Consider the following 27,628-nt stretch of genomic DNA (forward strand, 5'->3'; position numbering starts at 1 on the left):
TTGCATGCCATCTCTGGCATGCTTGCCACCGGTTCGCCACCACAGATCTACTTTTACTGCAGAAGACTGGAAGATCCTAAAAATAGTTCATAATTTTGGGGTGACAGAACTGCAAGAATAAGTTGGGCTGAACTGAACAACTATCCTAAAACCACTGGATAACGTACCAATTAGTATAAGATAAAAGATTTAATTCTGAAAAAATGGCTTTCTGGTCTTGTTGAGAACTTAGAAGTAGTTACCACACGTACAGTGGGCCCTCCCCTTACGCGGGGATCCTTTCCGGACCCCCGCATAAGGGAAAATCCGTGTATGCTCGCGCCCTATAGGAAACAATGGGGTGCATGCACGTGGTGGCGGCGCACACACCTTTTTTTATCATTGTGCAGCTTCCACGTAAGCAGGAAGCCACATATAGTGCGCCCGCATATGGAGCGGGCAACTGTATTTGTATTTAAATACCCTCAACACTTAAAAGACCAAGATAGTAAGAGAACAAAATGAATTATATCTAAGATTACCATGAATGCAAAGTTCATTTAAGCAGTTTGACTCAAGTCATTTATTCTGCCTCACAAATTCACCCTTCCATGAAAAAACAAAGTTTTGTTTAGGCTTTATTTCCTTCTGAAAGAAGCCTGAACTGGAATCTAGAATCAAGGTTTTGAAAAATTCTATACAAATACTTATATTACAAAATGTACAGGAAAGTTTTTGCCAAAAATGAGAAACAATATAAAGTAGCAGTATCAAGTCGTAACGCTTCCAACTGCTCCACAGGACAGAAGTGGCTTTTAGAATACACAAATCTATCACAGAACACATTTAATTTACACTATATACAAAAACGTATATACAGTACCCTCCCTTTATCTAGTTATGGTTCTTCCAACATGAAACTGTGGTTGTTTTGCATTCTATTATCCACCAAGGAAAGAATTACATCTGGAAGGAAAACCTGGAATAGAAGTGGTTAACCCCAAGCCATAACTAAAATGTCTTCAAGGCCATAAATTTTTTTAACAGTCGATTTGAGGGAGAGGTATTCCATGCCATTTATGGTTCCAAAAGGGACAGATCTCATTCCATTTCAGTAAATCTGGCAAACATAGCTTTCCGTACTGCATCTTTGTACGAGTCTGCTGTGGAGACACCGTAAGAACTACCTTTTGCTCCTAGTCCAGCTCCCCTCATTCTTACTTGAGCCTGCAAAAATAAAGACATTTTACTAGATATAAAGCCCAAACAGAAATATTTCCACAATACAGTTGGTTCCTGCACATAGCAGGCCTTTGTGTGAGAAAGTCCCCATTATTTAAGTTCACTAGGGCCCGTTACAGACGGGCCTTAAAGTTCGTGCTGAGCACGTACTAGGGTTAGGAAGCGGCGGTGCTTCCACACACCCCCAACCCTAGTACGTGCTCAGCACGTACAAAATGGCGGCGGCCGTTCCACACGGCCACGACTACGTCACGACCGCGCCACCTCCAAACGAGGCAACGCGGTTGTTACGTAGTGGGGCCATGCGAGGGTGCTTAGTGCGCCCTTTCCGCGGCCCCAGAAGGAGCTCCGTTTCAGAGTTCCTCCCAGGTTTGCATCGCTGGGTGCAGCCTTTAGATGGCTGCGCCCAGCGATGCAGAGGAGAAAGGGGCCAAGTGGCCTGGAAAGCGGCGGATTGGGGCCTCAGTGGCTGCCTCTCTGGCCGCTGAGGCCCCGATCCAGCGGGGAAAGGGGCAGGTGCAGGCCACCGCTTTTCGGCGGTCTGTAACGCGCCTAGAATTTTTGTTTGGTACTAAAGCTCTGGAAAAATATTAGAGGGCAAGTATAGTTATAAGTATTTATTTCAGAAAAATTGGCTTTATGTCTTCTTCTTCTTGAGCCATGGGCATTACTTGCTTTTTATACTTGCCCTCTAATATTTTTCCACAGTTTTAGTATCAAACAAAAAAAACTCTCATTTGAGTGGTAATAAGATAGATTAGTCCTCGATTTAGGCTTTGCCTACCAGTGGTGCAATCATAAGAATCTTTGAGCTACTGTACTAGCTGTAATGTTCCTTCCCATGAATGCCACTGCATGATGTCTGTTACATACTAGAAAACCTTTTGAATCGTCCCCAATAATTTGTGTAAACTATGCATACTGAAAACCCAGATGTCATCATGCATCCACAGAACTGCAGCCCTGCCAAATACAGAGGTTGTTATGAATGTTGATAGATATCCTACTTCATAAGCCTGCCTTTTCAAGCACTGCATTTGCACTGTATTCATCTACTCTTTTCAAAACCATGTTCCCCCTAAAAACAATTGCACTCCAATTCAGAACTGCAACAGGACTGTCCACTTGGGGAACCTTGAGGTAACCCATCACTCCCTTTTCATATAGGGGTAACATTTGTCTGTAACCCAATAATCTTTTTGAACTCAGTGGTGCTTCCAGTTCCCACCAATATATCTGGTAATGCAATTTCTCACTTTTGGGGAAGGCTCCTTTAAAATTGAAGCCACCTTAGTTCCTTGTTTTCTGTATTATTTTCCAATGTCTCTACATTTTGATTTAAGGCTAAAGATTTTAACATCCTTTTTAGAATATTATTAAAATAACTAATCTCAAAATAGCCTTTTGGGAACATATTTTCCCCACCTGATTTCCAGAGGAATCATCACTATCAGAGTCACTTGCTACACTGTTCTAATTCCTCCTTTCCTGTGTTTTCTCCTAACTGTTTCTGAATCTAAATATTCTTGCTCCGAATGTTCAGATTTCTTAAGTGTTTTTCTTCCCTCTGGTTTGTACCTCACAACATCTATTCCTGTTCTATTACTATACCTTTCCTTCTCTATCAAGATTTTTCCCTTTCAGGCACATCTGTCATGGTAGAACTGCTTTCTCAGTTTCCTGATTTCTACTTGCCATTAAATTCATTAATATTTGGAAACCATCTGCTTTTGAGTTTATTAAATTCAATTAATGGACAATTCATTTTTAACAACTCGTTCATAGAATCATAGAGTTGGAAGAGACCACAAGAGCCATCCAGCCCAACCCCCTGCCATGCAGGAAATCTCAATCAAAGCATCCCCAACAGATGGCTATCCAGCCTCTGCTTAAAGACCTCCAAAGAAGGAGACTCCACCACACTTCAAGGGAATGTGTTCCACTGTTGAACAGTTCCTCCGAATGTTGAGGTGGAATCTCTTTTCCTGGAGCTTGCATCCATTGTTCCAGGTCCTGTTCTCTGGAGCAGGAGAAAACAAGCTTGTTCCCTCCTCAATATGACATCCTTTCAAATATTTAAACAGGGCTATCATATCACCTCTTAACCTTTTCTTTTCCAGGCTAAACATCCCCAACTCCCTAAGTTGTTCCTCGTAGGACATGGTTTCCAGACCCTTCACCATTTTAGTCGCCCTCCTTTGGACACGATCCGGTTTCTCAATGTCCTTTTTGAACTGTGGTGCCCAGAACTGGACACAATAATCCAGGTGGGGCCTGACCAAAGCAGAATATAGTGGCACTATTACTTCTCTTGATCGTTCCTTTGAAACTGATTCATTAAGTTCATCTGATTAAACCATTTCACTAAATTCACACTAACTGAACTCATTACAATACGGCCAAAGGATTTCTGCACTTCATCTTGCTTTTTAAATAAGAAATTGGTTTCTTTCTTTACTGCATCTCTGACCATACTCTAAAACAGGAGTGTGAGATGAATTTCAGGGGGTGTGATAAAGAGTGGTTTGTGCCCTTGAGTGATGAGTCACAAGTCATCACTCAGTCAGTTCCCAGTGTGCCCTGAGATGTAGTAGTAGGTAACTGTATTGCACAGATAGTCTCATTGTTAAATCAAAATGATAAAATTTTACAATTTATAATAGTTTACATTTTTTATGAATCAGAGTCAATAAATTAGAATTAGAATCAATTACTCAATTTAGATTGGCATTTTATGCATTAAGTTAAAGGCTTTTTTAAAATTCAGTCTGTTCACCCACACTTGTACGTAGTTCAATCGGTTTAATAACTAGAAATTAACTTCTTCATATTCAAATGTGATATTGGTTTTGTAAGGTGTGTGAACATCAACCAAACATTTCCTACAGGTGTGGGGCACAGAAAAGGTTGGAAACCACCACTCTAAAACTCTAATCTGGAGATCACTGCTCCCTGATGTTCACTGACATTGTTTTTTAAAACTCTGATAGCTGCTTGGATACTATTTTCTCTTCTCTATACAACTAGGTTCATTCTCTTCAGCTGCATAGTTGCTTGCTTTGTCTGCTCTATTTTACAGTGGTACCCCGGGATACGAAATACCCAGGTTACGAAATTTCCGGGATACGAAAAAATCCCATAGGAAATAATTGTTCCGGGTTACGAATGTTTATTCGGGTTACGAAAAAAAATTTTGGTGCTTTTTTCGGCTTTTTCGCACGAAACGCGGCTTTTCCCCATTAGCGCCTATGGCGATCCGGCTTACGAAGGCTTTTCGGGTTACGAACGGCGCCCCGGAACGAATTAATTTCGTAACCCGGGGCACCACTGTACTGGCATTATGCATCCCAATTCTGCCCTCCCAGGCTGAAATTTACAAATCCAACATGATGGCCCAAAACAATGCTGTGAGTTCTCTCTGCCACCTCACTTTGAGAAACTGGCTCTATTGTAATTCCAATTTACTTTTAATTGACAATTAACTTTTTACTGACTTATTGTCCTGAGATGGCTCTTTTCTGTCTGATTTTTGTTTTGATGGCATAATCATCACAAGCCCCTCAGTCATTTTAACTTGCAGAAATATTCTCTAATGCTGTTACTAGGAATTTCAGAGACTCATTAAAGTTATTTGAAACGGGCTGTTTTTATTATTTTCATAACCCGCAATCTTCTGGTTTACAGTCAGAGGGACAAAACTCTGATCCTGTTTCCTCTTTATCAGAAGGCAAAACCACTCAATTTCTCAACCTCCTTCTCTGTTGCCTTTCTGTTTTTCAGCACTCGCTATAGTAATCTACTCTAAACCTACGTGAATGTGTGCAAGTGAAGGGAAAATATGACTGGCTGGCAAGAGAAAGAAAAAGAAAATACTGCCAATTAAGGGAGTGACATCAACAGTCAAAACGGATCAAGAATCATGGGCTTCAAACTCCTGAATCAACGGTTGGCAATGGGGAATAACTCATGAGTGAGTGGATTATTCTCCTCTGCCATCCAGAGAATGCATTTTATGCTCTGACAATTTATCCATTCTTACCTCAATGGGAGCTGTGATACCTTGACATTTCCTTCCTAATCCAGAGCCTTCCCTCCACCCCATAGCCTGAAGCATTTTGTTGCCGATATTGCTGTGGTCAATGCCATCCTTGGTGGGTTGCTCATAATTCCTGCAGAAAAGCAACAAATAGTTAAGCTAAGGAAAATGTGGGGAAATTTGTTCTAATGTTGACTGTAGTATCTTTCAAATACATACACAGTGCCTGCATCAAACACTTTTTTCCGCTTTGGCTCTGGTGGTTCTGGGATGCCATACTTCTCACGCCTTTCAGCTGCTCTGTCCCTGTATTTCATCTGAAATCAGATAAACTTTTATTAACTTTTGAAACCTGTCAGTCTTAGAAATGTGCTACAGTTCCCACCTGCCTCCAGGGAGCAGGCTACTGACACATACAAAAGAGAGGGAAAAGAATCAAACATTTTAAAGAGGAAAGAAAGTACAATATACAAATCCATCTCAAAACACTTGAACTCGCTTTTTTTTTGTCAAGCACTCATCACTAGTCATGAAGACTAAAGATGCACTTAAAACCCATACTTGGGGACTGTAGCAAACATTTGTTAAATGCAATATACTTATGTATATTTATGACTTCATACTCATGCCACTAACCTCTCTTTCACGCATTTCCAAGGCTTCCAATTCTTGTTCCGATAGTCTAGATCTCCGGTAGATGTCCATATTTTGCTTTACAGGAAAAAAGGTACATAATTTAACATCTTAATGCTGATTTAGCAAATTTATCCTTTGCATCTTGTGTTTAAAATTGATTTACACTGTATTTCTAATAAAATGCCCAACTTTAAATCAAATTTATTTTTATGAGTCATGAAATACTGATACTCGAGATTCATTGCTATTTTGCTCATGTAAAGGCTAGGGAAGATCTTCACTTCTGACAAGATGTACTTACTATTTTGCTCTCAAAGCTAGAACACACTAAGCAGCTACTGTAAAAATTCTGAACAATTATGTTTTACTAAATTGAAAGAGGTGGCTACCTTATGCAAGTCAGAGAGCTGCTGGTGTCTAACCAGAGCTTCTTTATTTGGAAACTGTCTTCTGCATAACAAACAGGCCATTTTTTTCCAATCAGTTAACTTTTCTTCCTCACTCTCCAGTCTTTCCAAGAAATCCTCTTCATTATCACTGTCTCCACTATAAGCAGCCACCAATCCACGCTAGAAGAAAAGTAAATTTGAAGTAAATATGTTATTGATACACAACAGCAGCAGATAGCTATTTTAAAAAATCAGTAGATGTGATTCAGTTTTCTGAGACACCATCAAGCTCTCAAACACTTTATGCAGATTTAAGAAACTTCAAAGAACATTTATTATTATTACTACGCTAAATATGCCTGGAAAAGGAATGAGTGTATTAATCTGACTGCATTTAATATCCTGAATACATGATAAAACTGGAATGGTAACAAAATATGTGAGTCAGAACCATCTCAACTACCCCATACAGCTATATTTCTTTTTCAGAGAAAAGATGCCCTTTAAGTAGTATCCCAAAGAACTACAATCAACCACCTCAATAAAAATTAACTCAAGGATTCTTCAGAACGGACAGGTCCCCCACCCCACTGCATTTCTGGCAACCCCATAAATAAAAGGGCCAAAAATATTTCTTCCCATTTTCAGTTACCTTTAAAGGTCTAGACAGCTGTACAAATCATAACACATGTCATGGATTAAATTGAAAGACACAAAAGCCTATTAACTGAAGATTAGTTTAACACTGACTAGTCACTAAACATGATCTTACAAGCCTATGCTTAAGTAAGTTAAGGTAATTAAAAACAGATTCACGAAGTGTTAACCCATATGTATTTCTCAATGATATTATTTACAGCAGATATGTTATCAAACCCCCAAAGACCAGAGAAGTCATTTAAATTTCTATACTCACTTTCAGTGGGTTATCATCATCACCATTCTTTATTACTTCTGTCATTATTTGCTGTCTCTCAGACAAAGTACCCTTAAAAAAGAACAAACTCATGAATTCAAGAACTTCATAAAAAGTACTTCTTCTGTGCAGCCATACCTCTGGCTAAGAAACTTATTTTTCAACCTCTTTTAATGCTTGCCCAGACCCCTCTTTTTCCCATTGCTCTCTGTGTAGCTGGCAAGTTTTCAGCAGCATTGACACTGAGTGCATGATGAAAGAGAACTGAAAAAATACAGATTTTTAGTGTCACGTTTTAGCAGTATGTTTGCAGTAAACAATACAATAAAGTTTAAGATGAAAAAGCAGGATTTTACTCCACCAATCCTACCAGAGCTGTGCATGTCTGCCTACAACAGAAAAGCAAATAGCAGCTCCCTTCAAAATCACTTACTGAGTATACAGGAAATGCAAATGGGGGCAAAGAGATAAGTATTTCATGCCAACTCCCCACAATATTTTTTTTAAAAAGAAAGAGCGCACAAATCTTTAAACCATAAAAAGGTAGAGGCTGGTGAAAGAAAAAAAGTGTCCCGGGATGCATTTTTAAAGTAAAGAAACATTTGTTTATTTATGCAAATGTTTGTTTACTTATGCAAGGCTTACTTGACCAGTTTTTTTTAAAATTTCATTTCACATGTACTTATTTGTTAGTTTGGAGTAAAAAGTTTGCAGAAATAATTGAAGTGCTCTTCTTTTTTGTGCTATAGAAATCCATCACTATTCTTTCCATGTTATTTCTGTCACTGGTACAAAATCTTCTGTTAAAGAAGCAATGCCCAGGAACTTGTCTACTTTGTTGACTGAGGTATAGCTATTTACCATATATTACCATCCATTCACTCTTTACCTTTTTCTCAAACAGAGCAAAACCAGCATCTGCTGCTGCAGATTCTCGTCTTTCTTCCTCCCTTGCATTCAGAGGCTGAAAACTATTCTTGAAGTTCTCCTTCTGTTTGTTTAGGCTCTTAGCCCAACGCTCCATGTCTTTAGCAATCTGAATGAAAAAAAAAGATTTAAATCAGTTTTTAAACAGCAAATGGTATGTTATTTCCCCCCTCGCCCATTTCAATTTACTCTTATGGGACTTAATAGTAATAGAACAATTCTATCAGCCAAGTGCAGTGCAAAAATACTCATATCCGCAACTTCTTGGAACTTTCAAGGGTACAATTTTCAAACAACAGTCATTTAGTCTGTTTCAGTTAAACCAACGTAGTTTTGTGGCATTGCAAAAACAAACATTTATAACTGCATGAGCTTTAATGTGCTGTATGTTGAAGCTGATGCTGTAACCAATTTCTTCGCCTTACAGGTGCCACAGACTTTGGCTGATTTTCCAGGTATTTCAGACTATTTAAAAACTAACTTACACTATCCCCCTGCTCCAATGACAACACTACTGAGCTATGGCTGGAAATCCTCATTAATCAGTAACAGTAGACCCCATATTTCAATCATGCAGGCTTTGATCTTATCAACAGAATCTGTTGTTTTATTTATCACCTGTTGAGCAGTTTTACTCTTGGGCTTCTCTTTCTTTTCCTTCCCTTCTTTGGTTGATGGTGCATTAGTCTGCTGGTATGCTGCACCCTCTACTGCAGGCATGTAAGTTTCCTTCTCACCATCCCAGTAAAGATACTGTTGTGTTAGTGCATTATAGTAGTACTGAAAAAGAAATAAAAATGTCATCCTGTGTTCTGTATCTTGTATTTAAAGAAAAATGCTGTTATTTTCAAACTAAATACAAATGATATCATTGTATGGATTTATCAAGTAACGTATTGTAATCACTAGGCCTATAACCCAAATGAGTTTCCACTGGTGTGTTCCAGATGCGCCAATAGTACGTACTAGGTACGTACTAGGGTTAGGAAAGGGCGTCCTTTCTGGATGCCCTAACCCTAGTACGTACCTAGTACGTACAAAATGGCGGCACCCTATACACATGGCGGACGCTTAGCATCTGCTCGTCGCGGCACGGTTATGACGCCTTAGCATCTGCACGTCGCGGCATGGTTATGACGCCTTTTGGCATGAAAAAATGTCTGCAGCTTCCATTTTATGGCCAAGACTGCTTTAGATTATGCCTGAGACAATGACAAAGTTTTTCTAATCAAAAGGAAACATGGCAATTTGGAAAATCACGAGGGGATACGTACATGCCAACTTTGAAATCAGATCAATGGGTCATCTATCCCAATATTATTTTCTTGTTAGACACTGCCTGAGGTCTGGGCAGAGTTTCTGCTAAATATAATAGATAAGACTTACCCAGCTGCTCACAAAATACTGAATAGCATTCTGCTTCCAAAATGAGGCTTGCAAGACTCAGCATGGAACCTTAAGAACCCTAGATAGATCATGAAAGTAAGGTGGGAGAATTCTGTTTACCTGAGAGTTTGGATCATAATACAGCCCTGTCACAGGATCATAGTAGAAACCTGATGATTCATCATACTGATATGTAGAAGTATCTGGAACAGCTGCAAAGTGAAAATGTGAGCTATTACTAAGGTGCTTAAATTAAACCACAATTACTGTATATACTAATGTATAAGTCTAGAAATTTTAGTGAAAAAACTGACCCTAAAAACCTGGATCGACTTATCTACGGGTTCATGTAAGTACTATACAGTGGTACCCCGGGATACGAATTCACCGCGTTACGAAATTTCCGGGGTACGAAAAAGTTCCATTGGAAAAAACTGTTCCGGGTTACGAAGGATTTTTCGGGTTACGAAATTTATTTCGGCGCGAAATTCAAATCGGAAGCCGCGGCTAGCGGCTTTCCAGCGCCTTTTCGGGTTGCGAAATGTATCGGGTTACGAACGGCGCCGCGGAACGAATTAAATTCGTAACCCGAGGTAGCACTGTACTTAAACTCTTATTAAAAAGGGAACCTTCCCCTGGTGAAAGGTGAGAGCTTAATCTCTTCTAGGAGCACCTAAAAGAAGCATCAACCCCTCCACTCACACTCATCCATCTAGCCTTTAGGGTGAGCACAATCTCTTATGCCTGTCAAAATTTTAGAGATCTTTAGCATCGCTTTCCCTTGCTTCATCCTTTACATCCTTTGTTACATGCTGCTACATTTTGCCCTTGATTTACCCATAGGTCATATGAAAATCCATAATTTTGACTCCAAAACCTGCCCTTGACTTATACATGAGGTTAACTTATAACATATGATATTTAACAACAACTGGAAAAAAATTCATCTCAGCTACAAACTGATTATTATTATTGCTCAACTATAAAAGGCACTGGCAAATGTCCAGCCAACATGGTCTTCCCAGACTAAACCCAATGTATTTAAAGAAGCCCTGGATGATGCTGGCTGAGTCTGTGAAACACTGCACCTAGTTAAAACTAATACCAACAACAGTTAGAACAACAATTTGCATATATTTATACAAATAAGCATTCTCTATCTTGCTTTATTCAATGTCTTTGTTCTCTATATCACTCCCTCTCTCCTGTGTCTATTCATTCTATCTCCCAAACACTCTGAGCAGTTAAAGGAGTGTTTTCAGTATTTCTTGCAAGAAAGCATTCTAATAGACGACGTTTTCCTATAGCAATAACAACAGCAAGTTGCAAGTACATTTCTATACTGCTTACCAGTGCACTTTAAGCACTCCTCAATGTGTAACCTAATTACCCCCAACAAGTTGGATACTCATTTTAGCAGCCGCAGAAGGATGCCAGGCTGAGTCAACTCTGAGCCCCTGGTTGGTACTGAACTCACAACCTTCTGGTTTGCAAGTGAGTGGCTGCAATACATGCATTTAACCACTGCACCACCAGGGCAGACAAAACAACTTCATCTGAAACTAAACATTCCTATTCAGCTATCATTTAGTTAATTCAGTGAGCTTATTTACCATATTTGGTACCAGGGACTACACCAGTTGGAGAAGTTGACGGTACTTGTGTGCTAGTGCTAGGCTGTGCTGCCTGTGTCTGGAAAAGAAAAAATTAAGAAGTAACAATTTTTAAAGTTCAGTTTTTCAAAGCATCTGCCAAGTTTTCTGCCAAATATAATTTCGCACTTGACAGAATACACATTAATACAGGCATATCTACTGGTACAGAATAGATTCCTTACATGAACCTGAGTGTAACCAACAGTTTCTAAAAAACACAGTATTAACCCAGGTAGGATCCATACTCAGCTATTCAGCTAACAGATGACTCAAGCAAATCCATATTCATAAGTATCTCTATAAACAAAGGATAAAGACTACATACAGAAACAAGGACCATCTTCTGTTAAATCATTTGAGATAATTATGCAAATATACAAGAACTGCAATGAGCTAAACTCTCTAAGAAACAGAAGGCATTTGCTAGTTACCGGTGAATCAGGTGAGTTGGCCTGTTGATTATATAATTGAGGACTCTGAGAAACCACAGCTGCTGTAGTAGCAGTTGTAACTGGAGCACCTGCCAACACAAAGTTCATTCAAAGTTGAATAAATCATCTGAAAAACTAGAATAGCCCTACATTATTCTAACTATACAACTTAACTGCCTCATACAGAGAACCCCAGAATTAGGGCAGCAGATATTCTGATCATATTCACAAAAAGATGATGATTCAAATTGTTTTATTAGGTGGGGGAGCAAATCAAGACTGACTTTAAGGGTTCCAGATGGACAATTTTCTATAGTCAGATGTTTTAAATGGCCCAGCACTTCCAATGAGGGAAGGAAAATCTACTGCTAACAATTCATTATTTTTTGCCACTGCACCATATGCAGAGACCAACAATTGCAACATTGCCTTTCTCCACACTATTATCTGACAAGATTAAAATTGATATCATGATTTGCAGAAAGCTCTAAAGCTAGCATAGGCCAAATAGAAATTAGCAAAGGACTATTCTAGCCACAGAGGGAGTCTATTCCATAGAGCTTGTCCACAAAATCAATGGCTATACAAATAGAATTTTATATTTAACAGAAAGTGTTACCTGATATTGTAGCTGTATCTGTGTCCAGTGCTCCTGCTTGATTCTGGTAAAACTGCTGATAATCCTGTGAACATTATAAAAAGAATGCAGACTGAGCACTATGGAGTGTAAACATAGGCTTGATCATGGAACAAAACATTTATGTGGGTACCTGTAACTTAAGACCTTAAAAGTACTGCCTAAGACAAATGCTACATTTAAAGTACTGCCTAACTCTGTAGTTCAGAGGATATCTTATCAATGTTCAAAGAAATCTTTATCAAAGAGAGGTTTGCCTAGTAACATCACTGTATTCCGTTCAACACCAGATTAACAATGCCACTACACACTATTAATTTTAATATCTGTTTTGTAAAATTCTGTGACATTTTTGGTAGTTTAACCTCTTGTATTTATAAAGTGGCTTGTTTATTAATTTTGCACTAGATTTTCTCCTGCTAATTTTACACATATGTTCCAGGATTTTAAAAAATATTCTCATAAATACAAAAAATATACTGTATACTCTCCTTCCAAAACTACCTGTGGCTGCTGAAAAACAAATCTGGCAAGTTATAGATGAGTGGACATTTTCCCTATATTTGTCTTAGGATCAAAACTGTAGCTTAATATATCATTTTCACGCACCTGAGTATACTGGGTATAGCCATCCTGACCTAGCTGGAGGTAATTGAAGTCAACTGTGCCACCTTCTCCACTCTGAGGCTATAAATCAAAGAGAATGTTAAATACCCAATACACACACACAAATCCTGTTCAAATGGTTACTGAAACCAAGCAATAAAATTGCCTTCCACTAGTAATTAAAACAAAGATCTCCTACCTGAGTGGATGACCACTGGGCAGCAGCAATGGCAGTACTAGCAACAGAGAAAGCACTGACTCGATTACCATCTGGAAGTAACAAATCCCTGCAAAGAAGGAAGCAACTAAGCAAACTGCACAGACAAGATTATCACAGAAATCTGCAAAACACAGGTTTGAGATACAAACAAGTTGCAGTGCCTCACTGATTTCATGAAAGGTCTATTCCTTTGATCATATGATTTTATTTAAGATATTAGCATCTTCTCTTACTTCTCTGAAATTCAAGGAGTGCCACAGCTAGAAAGTAGTCCCTGGTTCACTGCCATAATACCAATATTTAAGACAGAACCAAAGGAGTATGCAATTCTATGCTACTCAAAGGATTTGATAAAATTGTAACTCACTTCCTAGCACTCTTTGCAAAATCCACACCAATTGTTTTGCCATCTATTTTCAGAGGTGGTTGAAGACTCTGCAAAATCTGTAACAGCTGAGATGCATCCTTTAAAAAAAGAAAAAAATTGTCTGTATGGGACAAAGCTCAAACAAAAAATACAAAATTGCTGTCCAGAATAAATTATATTTACAGAATACGGATGTGACGTGCACACCTTTAGCCAAGGTGAGATTTTGCTCAACACCACTGGTTAGTGAGAACCAGACCATTTGTCTCTCAGTTTGTAAGTTTTTATATTTTGTATTTTATTTTATAACATTAACTATTTTAACCTCGCTTTAGTTTGTAAGCCATCAGTAAAAAATTCTGTGACTGGTTAGTTATGCTATCTCTCAAGAAGAATGTAAAATAGTTGGAAGTGTTGCAGTTCCCTGGAATACTACTTCTAAGTAACAAGATCTCTCCCCACTCTAGTCCACCCCTTAAATAGATTAAATTTATTACACAGTTAAATAAAGCACTTCCTTACCATTGCTGAAGACAACTGTACAAAAGCAAAGCCTCTATTCTGCTGGGTCTGTTTGTCTTTAATAAGTCGGATGTTATTTACTGCCAGTGAAGCATATGGTGACAGAGCTGTCATTATTGATTCCACTACTGTGTGAGGAGCTATGTTTCTGAGAATGAGAGCTGGGGAGGAAAAAGATTTTACATTTGTCTTGAGTACTTTATGACTGCTAACCAGAGGGGTTTGCTTTTGTCTGTGAATGAGAGGCACAAGGAAATATTCCAATGACAAAAAGATGTACAGTAGGCCCTTCTCTTACACGGGGTTCTGTTCCGGATCCCACTGCGTAAGGGGAATTCCGCGTATGCTCGAGCCCCATTCAAAAGAATGAGGCTTGTGCCCATGGTGCAGCGCATACCATTATCCCTTCAGGGGCGTGCCAAGCTTTCTTCCGGTGCGGCTTTCAGCATATGCTAAAAGCTGCCTATGTCACACTGTAGCTGCAATGGAGCAGATACGGAAGAGTAAGTTGATGACTATTAATTAAAGAAGAAGCTGTTGATAGGCAGATAAGGGGGAGGACTGGGTTTTCATTTTTGTATAGAAATATCAATAAGTTGCAACAGAAATAAGTATATTCTGCCTTGGGGATCTGTATATTTGTGAGGCTTGCAATACACTCTGGAAAAGAAATAATGTGCACAAAACTACATAATTTGAAAAGCATGCAAAGTTAAAAATGCACATTTTTAAAAATGCACATAAGCTCTTCAGCACATAAAAAAATTAAAGTGTATCCATTTTGAAAAATGTTCCCAGATTTCCACATGAGAAAGAAAAATTACTGTCATCTGATACTTAACAAAAAAGGGACAGTAAGAAATTACACATGAAGACAGGAAGATTTTTCTCTCTTCCCTATTCAGGTGGATAAGAATAGGTGGATGAAGAATAGTGTACATGAGAGAAAAGAAGTCCAAAAAAGGAGCAGTTGTACTCCAAGAACATCAGTCAAGAGGGGTCATCCAAAAAAGAAAAAGGTTACTTCGGAACTAAAGAATACCTGGAAACAATTATGAGGATGAAGACTGAGCTTATCAGTGTCCTTAACTTTAAAAAAAATCTCCAATATCCCATAAACTGTCCCAAGTATTAATAATAATCAACAAATATACATGGATATCCATGGCAAAAAATGGACATACAAACCTTGACCCATCAATCCCAGGGCATAATGGAAGGCTTAAAGAGGCTTTACTTACTATCACAGTAGTAATCAACAGACTGAACAGCTTCTGGTCCTCCAGGTGGAACCTCCTGCTCTGAATCTTCATTGCAAAATGAGGAAAATAAGCTCAGGTTATTGTATCAAAAAGCCTCTATCATGGCAGAAAAGCAACTGCATGCAGTGTAAAACCACAACAGAAAAGTATCTCTTTAATATAACTTATTCAAACATAACTTACCAAATTTATCTGCTCCACAACGGAAGCATTTTAGTCGCCTCCTGAAGTTGTAAAGGCAGCACTAACAAACAAACAAACCCATTACATTTTAGGTTATTCACCTGATCAAACATGCTGTAGGAAACACTTCATCTGTGCCAATTTTAAAGTAAAACAGTTGTAATGCAGACACATTAGATTTAATGTTGTCATCACTCATAACTGCTACTCTCCACTTAGTATTACATAAGCAAACTACAAGAAAGATGTTTTTACCCTCTTGAAGTCAGGTGGCTATACTTGAGAGAAAGTATTAAGGGGCAAACAGGGAAAACTGCCTGGCTAGATTACAGTTCCAATTCTGTGAACTTCCTAAAATCACTGCTCTGATGGCAACTGCTATTAAAAGACTAATCTTCTGCAAATACACAAAAGCAGACAAAGAAGTTCAAAGAGAACTTTAAAAAAAGAAAGAAAAGGTTTTTTTTATTTATTTTTAAAAAGAGATGAGACTCTGATTTAAGTGCATCAGGAATGCTTGACTGAAGCAGGCATGCACCTGCACAGAATGGAGTTTTGCTTAAGGCTAATACAAGTGGCTGTAGTCTGTAACACAGCTATTTTGCCTAAAACCAGTGACTGACAGCTTCTATCTGGTGTTATTCTCCAGTTTATGCCCTTGTATAAAACACAACACCTTAGTTTCTCATCAGTCATACTCTAGTCCTGACAGATTAGTCAAATACAAACGATGACATATGGAAGACTGCAAGTCACTTTTCTGAAAAGATTTTTTTTAAAAAACCGCCACACACACACCAGAAGTGGGCACTGAAGCATAACTAGGCTGATCACTTGCATTAATAGCTGTGTTACAGACAACAGCCACTTGTATTAGCCTTAAGCAGAACTCCATTCTGTGCTGGTTTTATAATGGCTACCATGTTCTGCAACATTCCCTGGCCACAGTACATACTGAACAATATCTATTGAACTTCCAACAACCTTGGTAAAGTTATTGAATTTGGCATGATCCCTACTTTGAAAAGATTTATTACACAACTGGAGACGTTAGAGATGCTTGGATACAGTGGCTGAGATCCTATCTGACACTGGAACTCCAAAAATACGAAACCTGCTCCTTTTTCTCTAGCTAGGCAGAAAACTATAGCCAATTAGGGAGGATCTAGAGCAGTGGTTCCCAACCTTTCTAATGCCGCGACCCTTTAATACAGTTCCTCATGTTGTGGTGACCCAAACCCATGAAATTATTTTCATTGCTACTTCATAACTGTAATTAAATAGGTGTTTTCAAATGGCCTTAGGCGACCCCCATGAAAGTCATTCGACCCCCAAAGGGGTCCCGACCCACAGGTTGGGAACCACTGATCTAGAGTATGCTGTTGCACAGCTTGGCAAAAGACCTCACAAGGAGGTATTGTGTACTGCCTTGTGCAGTATCCAAAGAAGTATTTATGCTAGTGTAACATCCTGTTATGCCACCACAGGCCTCAAAGAAGATTCTAAGGTATCTGTAATCCTTGATATAACTGGCTTAAGTGGTTCAATGCAAGAGAAGTGATTCCTTGGCCAATTTTCACCTCTGAGTCAGAAATTCTCATTTTCAAGTACGAAATCAACTCTGTGACTGTTTTTAAAAGACTTTTTTGCTGTATTACCACACCAATTTTTGCCAACAGGTATTATTTGCAGCATTCTAAACAAGTGGGGTACTTTTTCCTGATCTTCATTTCTCAGTTGTTTTCACATTTCTTTTAGCACAGTCATACTGCTTGCATCACTTTGGATGGAAAATGGTATGATTTATTTCCAACAGTATGCCCAACACAATGATGGAGCAGGTAGGAAAAAAGCCCCATTTACAGAAACACCACCTTACCTTGTTACAAAGCCAATCTTCAAATTTAGGCCTGGGATTGCTGTAGTGCATTGCAATTTGTTTTCCTTGAATCACCAGTTTTTTCTGCAAAAAAAGCACATTTAGTTATTCCAGTATCGCAGCACATGTGTCCATTTTCCCGTGGCAGAGCACACTTCGGAGGAGTCAGTGCTCATGAATTAAATGGACAACACATGGGGAGGAACGTAGAGAACCAACCACCGCCTCCTACACACTGCCCATCCAATCCTGCAGGAGGACATGGGCAGCAAGAAAATGGGATGTGCAGTAAAAGTAAATGGAAGCAGGGAGTGTTGATGAGGCTGCCAAAACTAAACGCTGTCATGGAACCAGGAAATGTCTCAAAGGAGACTTAATGGCGTAGCAACACACTGCTCTTTATAATAATGTCAAGTGACTGCTTCACTTCTTCCCAACACCCTTCAATTTTAAAACTTCAAACATATGAACTACTTTCAGTTGCATTCTTCATGTGGTACCCTTGAAAGTACAGTAATTCCTTTCAAGAGGACCTTCAGTATCTTGAATACTGAATTAAAATTAACTGAACACAAGTTCAGTATGAATTTTTATTATTATTATTAATTCAGGAATTCATACAAAAGCTTGCATAAGTTTTCTTCAGCTTTCTCCAAACAACTGTCTGCTACTTGTGTCTCATCAATAAGGTAACAAGTTCATTTTGCTTCCAGTGCCCGTTCAAAATTAATATCTTATTAAAAACAATAGCTGTTTAAATGTATAAAAAGAAGCCAAGTTTCTGAACTTTAAACTTTACTGATTCCTACATATTCAGAATCCCAAATCCATCCTAACTTTTGTGTGTCTTTTGTAACTCTTCAGAGAGATGCACCTTTTAAATATGTCCAGGGGATGTGTATGTTAAGCTAACAAGGGCCAAATCTAAGTTCAGCTGAAAATGTATTTTGGGAAGGCATGTTCTAATATAAAAAGCATTAAGAGCCATAGATGATCTGGCAGAACTCTGATGATTCCATCCTTTATTGCTAGATTAGGATAATGAGGGGGAAGTTGAAGGGCCCAGAACAAACTGGGATATGCACACAAACAAAAGATGTTGGTATATTTACAATATATCATGTTTGTCTGACAGTTAACAGCAACAGGGCCACTAGGGAGACTCAACTACTTTATCCCTAAAACTAGAGGATGTTTTGGTTATTTTGGAGTGAATCTGAAACTGATTCAGTAAGATAAAAAGCTTTGTATACATTAAAATTATGATTTCAGTTTACTAGTAAAGACAGTTTAAAAACATAATTGTGTATAGCCAATGGATGCTATGGACACTATTAAGTCCAACCAGTATCTGCAAGATTATCTATTATTTTAATTTAATTGCTGAGGTGTTCGCCCATGATCTAGCACAGTCAAAAGTTATTCTGCAACACCCAGTAAGAGAGAGTGATAAAATATAGCACAAGATGCCTTTTTCAGTCTTGTTTTCAAGGAAGTATTGCTGTATTGTGGATCTTTACACTTTTAGTATCTCTCTCAGCTGCATGGGTATAAATTTGCAGCAATTCATTACAAGAGTTGTTTTCCTATGACAGATTAAACACCAGAAGCATACCAATGTACTGCAAATATGCAAAAGTAACTAGTTTAGTTTATCATTTTTGTTAATTAGATCATTCATACTCTCTTATATGCAACGCTTCAGCTGCCATTCAAGCATTAATTTTTTTCTATTAAGTATTACTAGGAGAATTTATGTGTTACTAAAAAACTACAGCTGTAAGTTTCATAGATGGCATCTTCAGTTAGGGCTAGCATAAAATACAGGTCCAAAATCATTGGAGCAGTCATAAAAGTCTGTTGAACATTTATGTAAATACTATGAAAATAATTATCAAAATCAGTAAGATTTAGCAGAGATTTTGTTTATTTATAAAGGGCAGCTTGGTAAAATCTACAAAATCTACTGCTTTTATCTATGCATTTCATTCAAAAAAATTTTAATATATACAAAGCGTTTAGTATTTAGGAAGTCACGGTTTTAGGACAAACCACTCCTTCAGCTTTTTGTTTATTCCTTTTTAAAAACTGTACAGACTTGTTCCATTTTCAGGAATTATCTAGACTTTGTGAGTGAAGCAACCTGATTGGCTTCCATCCAGCTGGTAGCATCTTGAAAGTGATAAAACTCCACGAAGGCGAAACCACGGCTTACACCTAGAGACAGCATTCAGATATAGACGGGATACTTGTGTTAGTCAGTTCCTTTAAAACAGGTGAATCTCTCTCCAACTGCTTCATTACTTCATGACAAAGCAGTTTTATAAATGCGACGTCAACTCTGAATTTGCTTCTTGTTTTGCCATGGCAAGGAAACCAAGCTGTCTTAACAGGATATATTCCACCTGAATGAGATCCATGTTTAAAGTTAACCATGCAATGGAGTACTAAAATTTAAAAGTAAATTTTACAATAGGTGTTACTTACCGAGAACTCCTAATATATACACATATATAAACTGAAGGCTTCTTCCACTATCTATGGCCTTTCAAAAGGCCAAATTCCTTACTCATGGCAAACCTTTCTTTTTGTTTTGTACTTGCAGGTGAGGGCATGTTTTGGAAAATATTTTAGGCCTGGGGAAAAGGAAGATAACACCAAAAAATCAGATCAAGGCTCTCACCTGTCTTTCTCTTCATCAGTCTCACATCTGCAGGCCGAGGGCCTTCACAGGATTCAATGATGTCTCGAATCTGTACGCATGTTCAATAAAGTGCCATTAGTATTCAAAAAGGTAATACACTAGGACCACTGAAAATCAAAGCTTTCAAATCATGGTATATCAATCTTACTTAACTATTATGCCCAAAGCGTACAAGAATGTTTAATAAATTCACGATATGTCTTTGCACTCAAAAGCAAATTAGGAATCTTCAAGAAGAAACCCCAACATGTTATGAGGTGGTCGAAGATCAGAGGTTCTAATCTAAGCCACATAAACTTTGGTCATCCCTACATGCAGACTTTAACAAGTTAAGGCTGCATCCACATTGCAGAAATAACCAGGTTTGACACTACTTTAACTGCCATGGCTCAGTGCTATGAAAATCTAGGAACTTGAGTGAGAAATGTGGAGGAAAGGCAGGAATTTGCCCCCAAATGCATTCTGGGTGCAAGAGGCACCCCACCCCCACCCCCGATCCTCAAGCGTTTTTGACCAAAAAAAATTGACAAACATTTTTTGTTTAACCACTGCACCACTGCCCTGGTGGCGCAGTGGTTAAATGCCTGCACTGCAGCCATTCACTCAAAACCACAAGGTTGCGAGTTCAAGACCAGCAAAAGGGCCCAAGCTCGACTCAGGCTTGCATCCTTCCGAGGTCGCTAAAATGAGTACCCAGACTGTTGGGGGGCAAATTAGCTTACTTGCTAATTAGCTTACTTGCTGTTCACCGCTATGATCTTTGGAATAGCGGTATATAAATAAAACAAATTATTAATTATTAATTATTAAACACATTTTTTGCACAATGTTGCCCCCCAAAAAAAAATGGTTGGAGGGAGGTTGCTTCAAAATTACCCCAAATCCCCTCTTTGACAAGGTTCCAAAACCTGATGAGAATGTCTTCATGTCTCATAGGGAGCGTTTAAGGATAAAAAAATTTACAAACGTGAATATACCCCAAACAGTATTAAAAAATTGCAACAATGCAGAAATAATGGGAAGTGTACAACGGATTCAAGACAGTACTTCCAAATTTGGGAGTGGGAATGGAGTTAACAACTTGTCATATTTTTGTTCTGTACCTTCATATGGAGACCCTAAGACAAACCTATCGTGGGATTTTCTTGGAAAGTGTCTTCTGAAGGAGTTTGCTTTTGTCATCCTCTGAGGCTGAGACAGTGTGACTTGCCCAAGGTCACCCAGGTGGCTTCCATGGCTGAGCTGGAAGTTGAACCCTGGTCTCTCAGTGTCTTAGTAAAACGCTCAAACCACCACACTATGCTGGCCCCCACTTTCACTTACCCCCACACCCCAAAAACCTAGCTTCTTAGAAAATCACTATTTAGAAACATTAAAAACTATCAACACTATTTAACGATATTTTCTTACCAACCTAGAATTTTCAAATTAAAAACAAAAGGTTACTCACATCATAATCTGTAACTGTAATGGGGAGCCCACGCAACATGATGGTTTTGCTTTCTTTCTCATCACTAATGTCATTTCTATAGTCATGGTCTCCATAGTCTCCATCAGAATGATACCCATCTTCTGATTTATCACTATTACGCCGTTCACGTTCTCTCTGCCAAGTGAATATCCAGTTTAGCAATTGCAACATCACCACATAAGAAATGTGTGTATTAAAATCAAGGACTACTGGACAATATTAAATGTACATTAAATAAATGTATTCATTTCTCAGCTATCATATTTCTTAATTTTATGATTATAATTCCAATCTTCTTCTTGGTATTTTTGAGAAAGATGAGACTGGAAAATAAAATCTCTAAGTATATGGATGCATCCAACAAAATAAAGCCCCACACTGTATCATTTCTACACACCAAATGCAGTTACAAAGTATCCCACTAAAAATATAAACAACAGTGCCATTATGCTGCTTAAATGTTTACCCTACATTACTGAAATGTTTCCAAAAGAAATATTGCTCACCTCAGGACTGTCATAATCTCTGCCATCATAATCTCTGCCATCATAATCTCGACTATCGTAATCCCGATAGTCATCATATCTGTCATTTCTGCGCTCCTCACTGGATCTTTTATAGTCAGAATCACGTCGTCTGCTTCTAGAATCCCGGTCATCACGATCATCCCTATCTATGATAGAGCCATACCTTCCGCTCCGTTCAGTTCTGCTCACACTGCACAAAGTAAAGACAAACAGCTTGAAGACTACAGAATTCATCAATCTGTAGTTTGCAAGGCTAAGAAAACAACTAGCAACCCTCAGACACATCACGTAGTACAAAACAAAAACAGTACAACTGGGTAATATGCTACACTTAGATGAAAGAACAGTTTGCAAATTATCTTCTTGTAATAAAGCCCTTTCCATATCATATGGAGTGTTGTATGACAGCACAGCTATTGCTTGCGTTGAGAGAAATTTCAGCATGATACAAAGATTAAGACAGGCTTCTCCACAGCTGCTCCCATACTGTGGAGTTCCCTTCCAAAGGAAGTTGGGTCAGCCCCCTCCCTGCTCTCTTCTCAGCAGCAGCTAAAGACATTTTTATGCAGGCAAGGCAACTGGTGGGTGAATTTTATTTGTGTAGTGTGGTGTGCTGTTTTAATGTTTTTTTACTGGTTTTAACTATAGTGTTTTTAACTCATGCTTTAATGTTGGTAATATTTAATTATCTTTTAACTTTTGTAATCAGAGTTTTAGTTCTGTCTTTTTAAATTACTGTAATCTGCTCTGAATCTCATTATGGGAGAAAGGTGGAATATAAATCCTTGAAAGAAATAAATCAATTTAAGAAGCATCACTGCATTACTGATTTTGTAGACATGGCTGAAATCCTTTTTAAGATCTGCTGACCCAATTGAGAAAAAACAGCTGGTAAAATTTTAAATGCAATAAAAATAAAACAATTTTAAATAAGATTTTGCATCAGCAATATTTACCCCCACAACGTTGAACATTAAAAGCTGTAATTCGACTGACATAAACTGCAGCTCCAATGCAAGACCAAATGCAACTGGTTTTGTTGTACACTTAAACACAATGTATGAAATCCCATATGAAGCTATGCTTTTGGGTCCGCAATCCTAATTGCACTAATTAGGGAGCAAGTCCTACCGAAAACATATAAGATTGTATGTACAGCGTTGTGTAAATTTACAGCGCTTTATAAATAAAAGTTAGTAATAATAACATAAATTGTGCGTGTGTGTGTGTATGTATGTGTCTATATATATATATATATATATGATTGCTAATTTTAACTTAACAATTTCCCTTTGTTCCTTTTAAAGTTATGGGTGATAAAGAACTGAATCATATCAACAGTGTTACTGTGTTTTGTGAAAACCAAGGAATACTTGTTCAGAAATGGCTGACCTGTTATCTTCCTGGAGTGATAAAATATTATATATTCACAATTTTCTTTAGCATGATAGCCTTAAGCTATTTATAAATGGTGACTACTGTACATTCTTTCCTCTACTGGCAGCTTTTTAATGACTGGTATGTTGACTGATCCTTAAGTTATCTGTACTGTTTTTCCCCTTTAACTCATGCTATATATGGGATTAGAAATTTAGAAATACATCATCTTATAGCCCAAATGTTTTAGAAATCAATTATATTTTGCTTAACATGTAGAATATTTATTCTCCATCCCTCCTATTGCTAGACCCCCCCCTTTTTTTGGGCTATCTCTGCAGCCCCAAGTGACCAGCTTTGGCAGAAAAAAGGTTTCACCAGTGTGAGGTTTCCTTCAATGGCCAGGGTTTCTTGTCACCAGAGAGGGAACCTAACAGGCATTAAACCACTTTTCTTCAGCTGAGCTGAGCCAAAGTCGGAATATCCTTTCTGCAGAAATACCATCCACAGTAAACGTCTTGATCCTATTCAATGGTCTACATTTCCGGAGCTGCAGTCACTATTGCATAACACACCCACACTTTAATATTACATACCGTTTGTCTGAGCCCATTGCTCAGTTCTTCTTCCAACGGTTGGTAGTACCCTGGGATCTAACTCTAGAAGACAGGGGGAAATCCATCAATTTAAATGCCATTTAAACCTTTTAAAACCCCCAGCGTGGAGAGGCTGCCTGGTCCACTAAAACCGCCCCTCCCACCATAAAACCCTGCCATGTTTTATCCTTTATTCCATGTTTCATTCTTCAAGAGAAACGCATCTGCAGAGATCAGTAAAGCGATCGCATGTATTAAAGGGCGCCCCATTCAGAAACCCCCAAAGCCACCTTAATGCATGATGACACTTTATTTCTGTACTACTGTATTTTAATATTTAGAGAGTGCTTAATGTATCTGCACCATGGTCTTCATCCCTCCCAGAGCGGTTTGTAGAGCGTTAATCTGACTTCATTGTACACCGATGTATTAAAGGGTGCATAAACAAAGGCAGGCTGTGGAGTGGAGGGCATCCATGGCTTCTTGTGGGTTTGGGGGCTCTGTGGCCATCTTCTAGAAGAGGGTCTTCCTGAGGTGTCTCCAGAGAAAGGCAGGGTTTCTGCAGATGAGTCTCTTTCCCCTGCTGTAACTGTGTCAAGGGGAACTAAGCGGAGCTGGACGTCAGGACGCCAAGGGGCAAGGGCAGCCTGTGGGGGAGATCATCGGCGGAGGGAGAGGCTGCCAAGGAGGCGCGGAATGGCGGCTGCTTCCTTCCCTGCAGCCTCCGGGGAAAGAGGCCCAGCGCCAAGAGCCGCCGCCGCCGCCGCCGCCGACGGAGACCGCCCCGGCCAAGAAAACCCTCTCCATTGTGAGGGAGGAGGTCGGAGGCTTTCGTCCGGCCACAGACGCCCGAGAAACGCCGGGAACAATCCCTCCCAGAACACGGACAGAGCCCGGAAACCCACCCAAACCCGCCTTCACTCCAACGGCCACGAAGGAGAGGCAGGGGCCGGGAGGAGACCCCAGGAGCGTGGCTGAGCCGCCGAAGGGAAGCAGGGCGACGAAGAGAAACCGCCCACGGAACGAACACAAGGGCCTCCTTCCCGCTCTCCCGCTCTCCTTCCCTCGCTCGCGGTGGGAAAAAGGGCGGCTGCCTTTCCCGAGGAAACAGCCCTCCGCCATTTCTAAAACGGACCTCGAAAACCCAAGGCGAGGCTGAAGGGGGATTTCAGACAATGCTCCTCGCGAGGGAAGGCCGGCAGGCAGCTCTTACCTGGAAGGAGGGGAAGGGAAGCGCCTGCCTCCGCAGAAGCAGCAGCAGCAGCAGCGCCAACGACCACCGCCTCAGCCGCTCCTCTCGACCACCACAAAATGGCGCCGGGCGACAGCTCGCCGTCTTCTACCCACAATGCACAGGGCGCGAGGAGGAGTGACAGACAGAGAGCGCGCTAGTCCCACCCCGCCCTCCTGGAAGTGACTGCCCCCTGGCGCCACTCTCGGCCTTTGGGGCCGCGCTGCCTGTTGGGTAATGTAGTTCTTGGCTGGAGCGGTGTCCTATTGTGCAACTTCAAGTTACTGGCTATTCTCTCTCAGGACTTGGCCTTCCTCTGAGGCTGAGAGGAGGTGACCTGCTGCCTAGAGTCACTCTCTGAGAGGATTCGGACCTACTTGCCTCATACTGCCCCAGAGTGATGCAGCTCTGTGGGCAAGTATGGCGTCCCTTACAGCACTGTCATTTTTACTACGTCCCCCGAATTGACACACATCCACACTGGAGCAATAATAACCCGATTTGGCACCACTTTAACTGCCCTGGCTCAAGGCTATGGCATCCTGGGAGCTGGAGTTTGCCCAGTGCCCAAGCTACTACGCCACAGTGGCTCTCTTTAAGATGGCTTCTTGTGTGCTTTCAGGTTGTTTCCGACGTAGGGCGACCCTATTATGAGGCTTTCGTCTCAAGGGGGATTTGCCATGGCCATCCTCTGAGGCTGAGAGAGTGTGACATGTAGCCAAAGTCACCCAGCGGGTTTCCATGGCTGAGCTGGGATTCGAGCCCTGGATCCAGTCACATAGTCCAACAGTCAAACCGCTAACCGAAACTATATCATCTGGGAATCCTAGGCGCTGAGGAGAGAGGCCAGACCTGGCCGAGGAGGTCTACAAGGCACGGCATAATAATCTGCCTTTTGAATAAAAGCAAAGCCTCTGATCATGCCTCCGCCCCTATCCCTCTCTCTCTCTCTCTCTCGGCTCCGTCTCCATCCACTGCCTGCCACAAGGGACGGGGCCTCAGAGGCTCCTGCTGACTAGGCAAAGGGCGGCCACCATCTTGCGAGAGAGCTTCGCCTCCCTCTTCACACGAACCCGGCCATTTCGTAACGCCAGGTCAAGGAAAACAAAACCGGTTTGGTACCGCTTTAACTTGTCTGGCTCAAGGCTATGGCATTCTGGGAGTTGGAGTTTGTTGTGGGTCCAGAGCGTCTGGGCCCCACAACAAACTCCAGCTCCCAGAATGTCATAGCCTTGAGCCAGACAACAAGTTAAAGCGGTACCAAACCGGGTTATTTCTCCAGTGTAGATGCAGCATGCAAGCCAAACGGCTTTCCCCCTTTTCTTTCCAGGATTAAGCTGCAGTGTGAGGGGCGTCTATGTGAGCGGAAGCAAGGGAGAGAGAGAGAGAGAGAAAATGGCGTCTCTTCCATTTTGTTGCTTGAAGGGTACGAAATGGACGGCTCGCCTAAAATGGAGAGAGGAGGAAGCAGCCTCTCCTTTAAAAAACAAAACACAACCCTCCCGGACTTTACTCCTTCTTCACAAAATGGCGGCCAGAAGCTAGAAGAGGGGGCGAAGGGGGCGACCAGGCGCGTCCTCCTTTTCCAGGACACGCCCTACATTTCAACCTTCTTCTGTCCGGGAGGGATTTTCCAAAATGCCCCCTCCCCCTTTTGGGCACGTTGTTGTTGTTGTTGCTAACTGCCCAGGAGTCGATCTTGGCCCATGACCCTCTGTCCTCCCCTGCTCTGCTTAATTCGTACAACCCCATAAAAACCCAGCGACCTCCTCCAGAGCCCACTTGGCTTGTGGCCTTCCTCTCTTGCTACTACTTCCCTCCAGAAAACAGCCTTTGCAGTTTTCTGCTAGTACTATGGTCTCATCTGCCTATCTTAGATTGCTAATATTCCTTCCTGTTTTCATTCCTCCTGTGTCCAAGCATGTGTTTGAGCATAACCAAGGTCCCAAACGCACTGCAGAAATAATCCAGTTTGAGACCGCTTTAACTGCCCTGCCTCACTACTAGGGAATCCTGTTTATTATAGCATAGCATGGCACCAGAGCTCCCTGACAAAGGCTAAATCCCACAAACACTTCTGCAGTGTGTTTTGGGCCCTAATGTCCAGGTGTAAGATTTTCATTTCATTTGTGTAGCTTCTGAAGCAGCAAAAAAAAACACACCTTGCTATCCAGGTTACATCCATTCTCCCCTCCCCTCCATATTTACACTTCTGAAAGCCATTAAAAATCCCTCCCAGCAGCTGAAAGTGTGGTATCCTTTCCAGCTCTAGTGTAATTATATGAAGATATATATTGGGAGGATCTATTAATACAGGGTGATCATTTTGAAATAAAACAAGCAGGTACCTTCAAGCGTCCTTTTAAAATGCTTTATGTTTCCTGTTTAAAGGCATTTACTCACTCATGGACAACCTCAACATGCCTTAACGGTTGTTAGCTGCATGTAT

General features: G+C 40.2%; 1 protein-coding gene across 2 annotated transcripts; it reads right to left on the reverse strand.

The window, feature by feature from the left end:
• Positions 1–534: 534 nt before the first annotated feature.
• RBM5 (RNA binding motif protein 5) lies at positions 535–25,278 on the reverse strand. 2 transcript variants are annotated; one of them, XM_089525924.1, is made up of 25 exons: positions 25,162–25,278; positions 23,949–24,011; positions 21,955–22,165; positions 21,428–21,583; positions 19,957–20,026; positions 19,417–19,490; positions 17,274–17,357; positions 15,395–15,455; positions 15,191–15,256; positions 13,950–14,110; positions 13,428–13,525; positions 13,040–13,127; positions 12,844–12,921; positions 12,217–12,280; positions 11,598–11,686; positions 11,125–11,203; positions 9,632–9,723; positions 8,744–8,905; positions 8,088–8,234; positions 7,199–7,270; positions 6,283–6,462; positions 5,894–5,968; positions 5,477–5,574; positions 5,261–5,390; positions 535–1,206 (listed from the first exon to the last, which is right to left on the reverse strand). In XM_089525924.1, exons 2-25 carry the CDS (start codon positions 23,963–23,965, stop codon positions 1,081–1,083), a joined length of 2,478 nt encoding a protein of 825 aa, XP_089382050.1. In that variant the 5' UTR covers positions 23,966–24,011; positions 25,162–25,278; the 3' UTR covers positions 535–1,080. The 2 variants fall into 2 exon arrangements, with proteins under 2 accessions (XP_089382050.1, XP_089382060.1); XM_089525934.1 differs by lacking the exons at positions 13,950–14,110; positions 15,395–15,455.
• Positions 25,279–27,628: the final 2,350 nt, after the last annotated feature.

This window comes from Sceloporus occidentalis, unplaced genomic scaffold, assembly GCF_023333645.1.
Source record: "Sceloporus occidentalis isolate IW3139 unplaced genomic scaffold, rSceOcc1.0.p SCAF_1, whole genome shotgun sequence".
In the NCBI taxonomy this organism is placed as follows: Eukaryota; Metazoa; Chordata; class Lepidosauria; order Squamata; family Phrynosomatidae; genus Sceloporus; species Sceloporus occidentalis.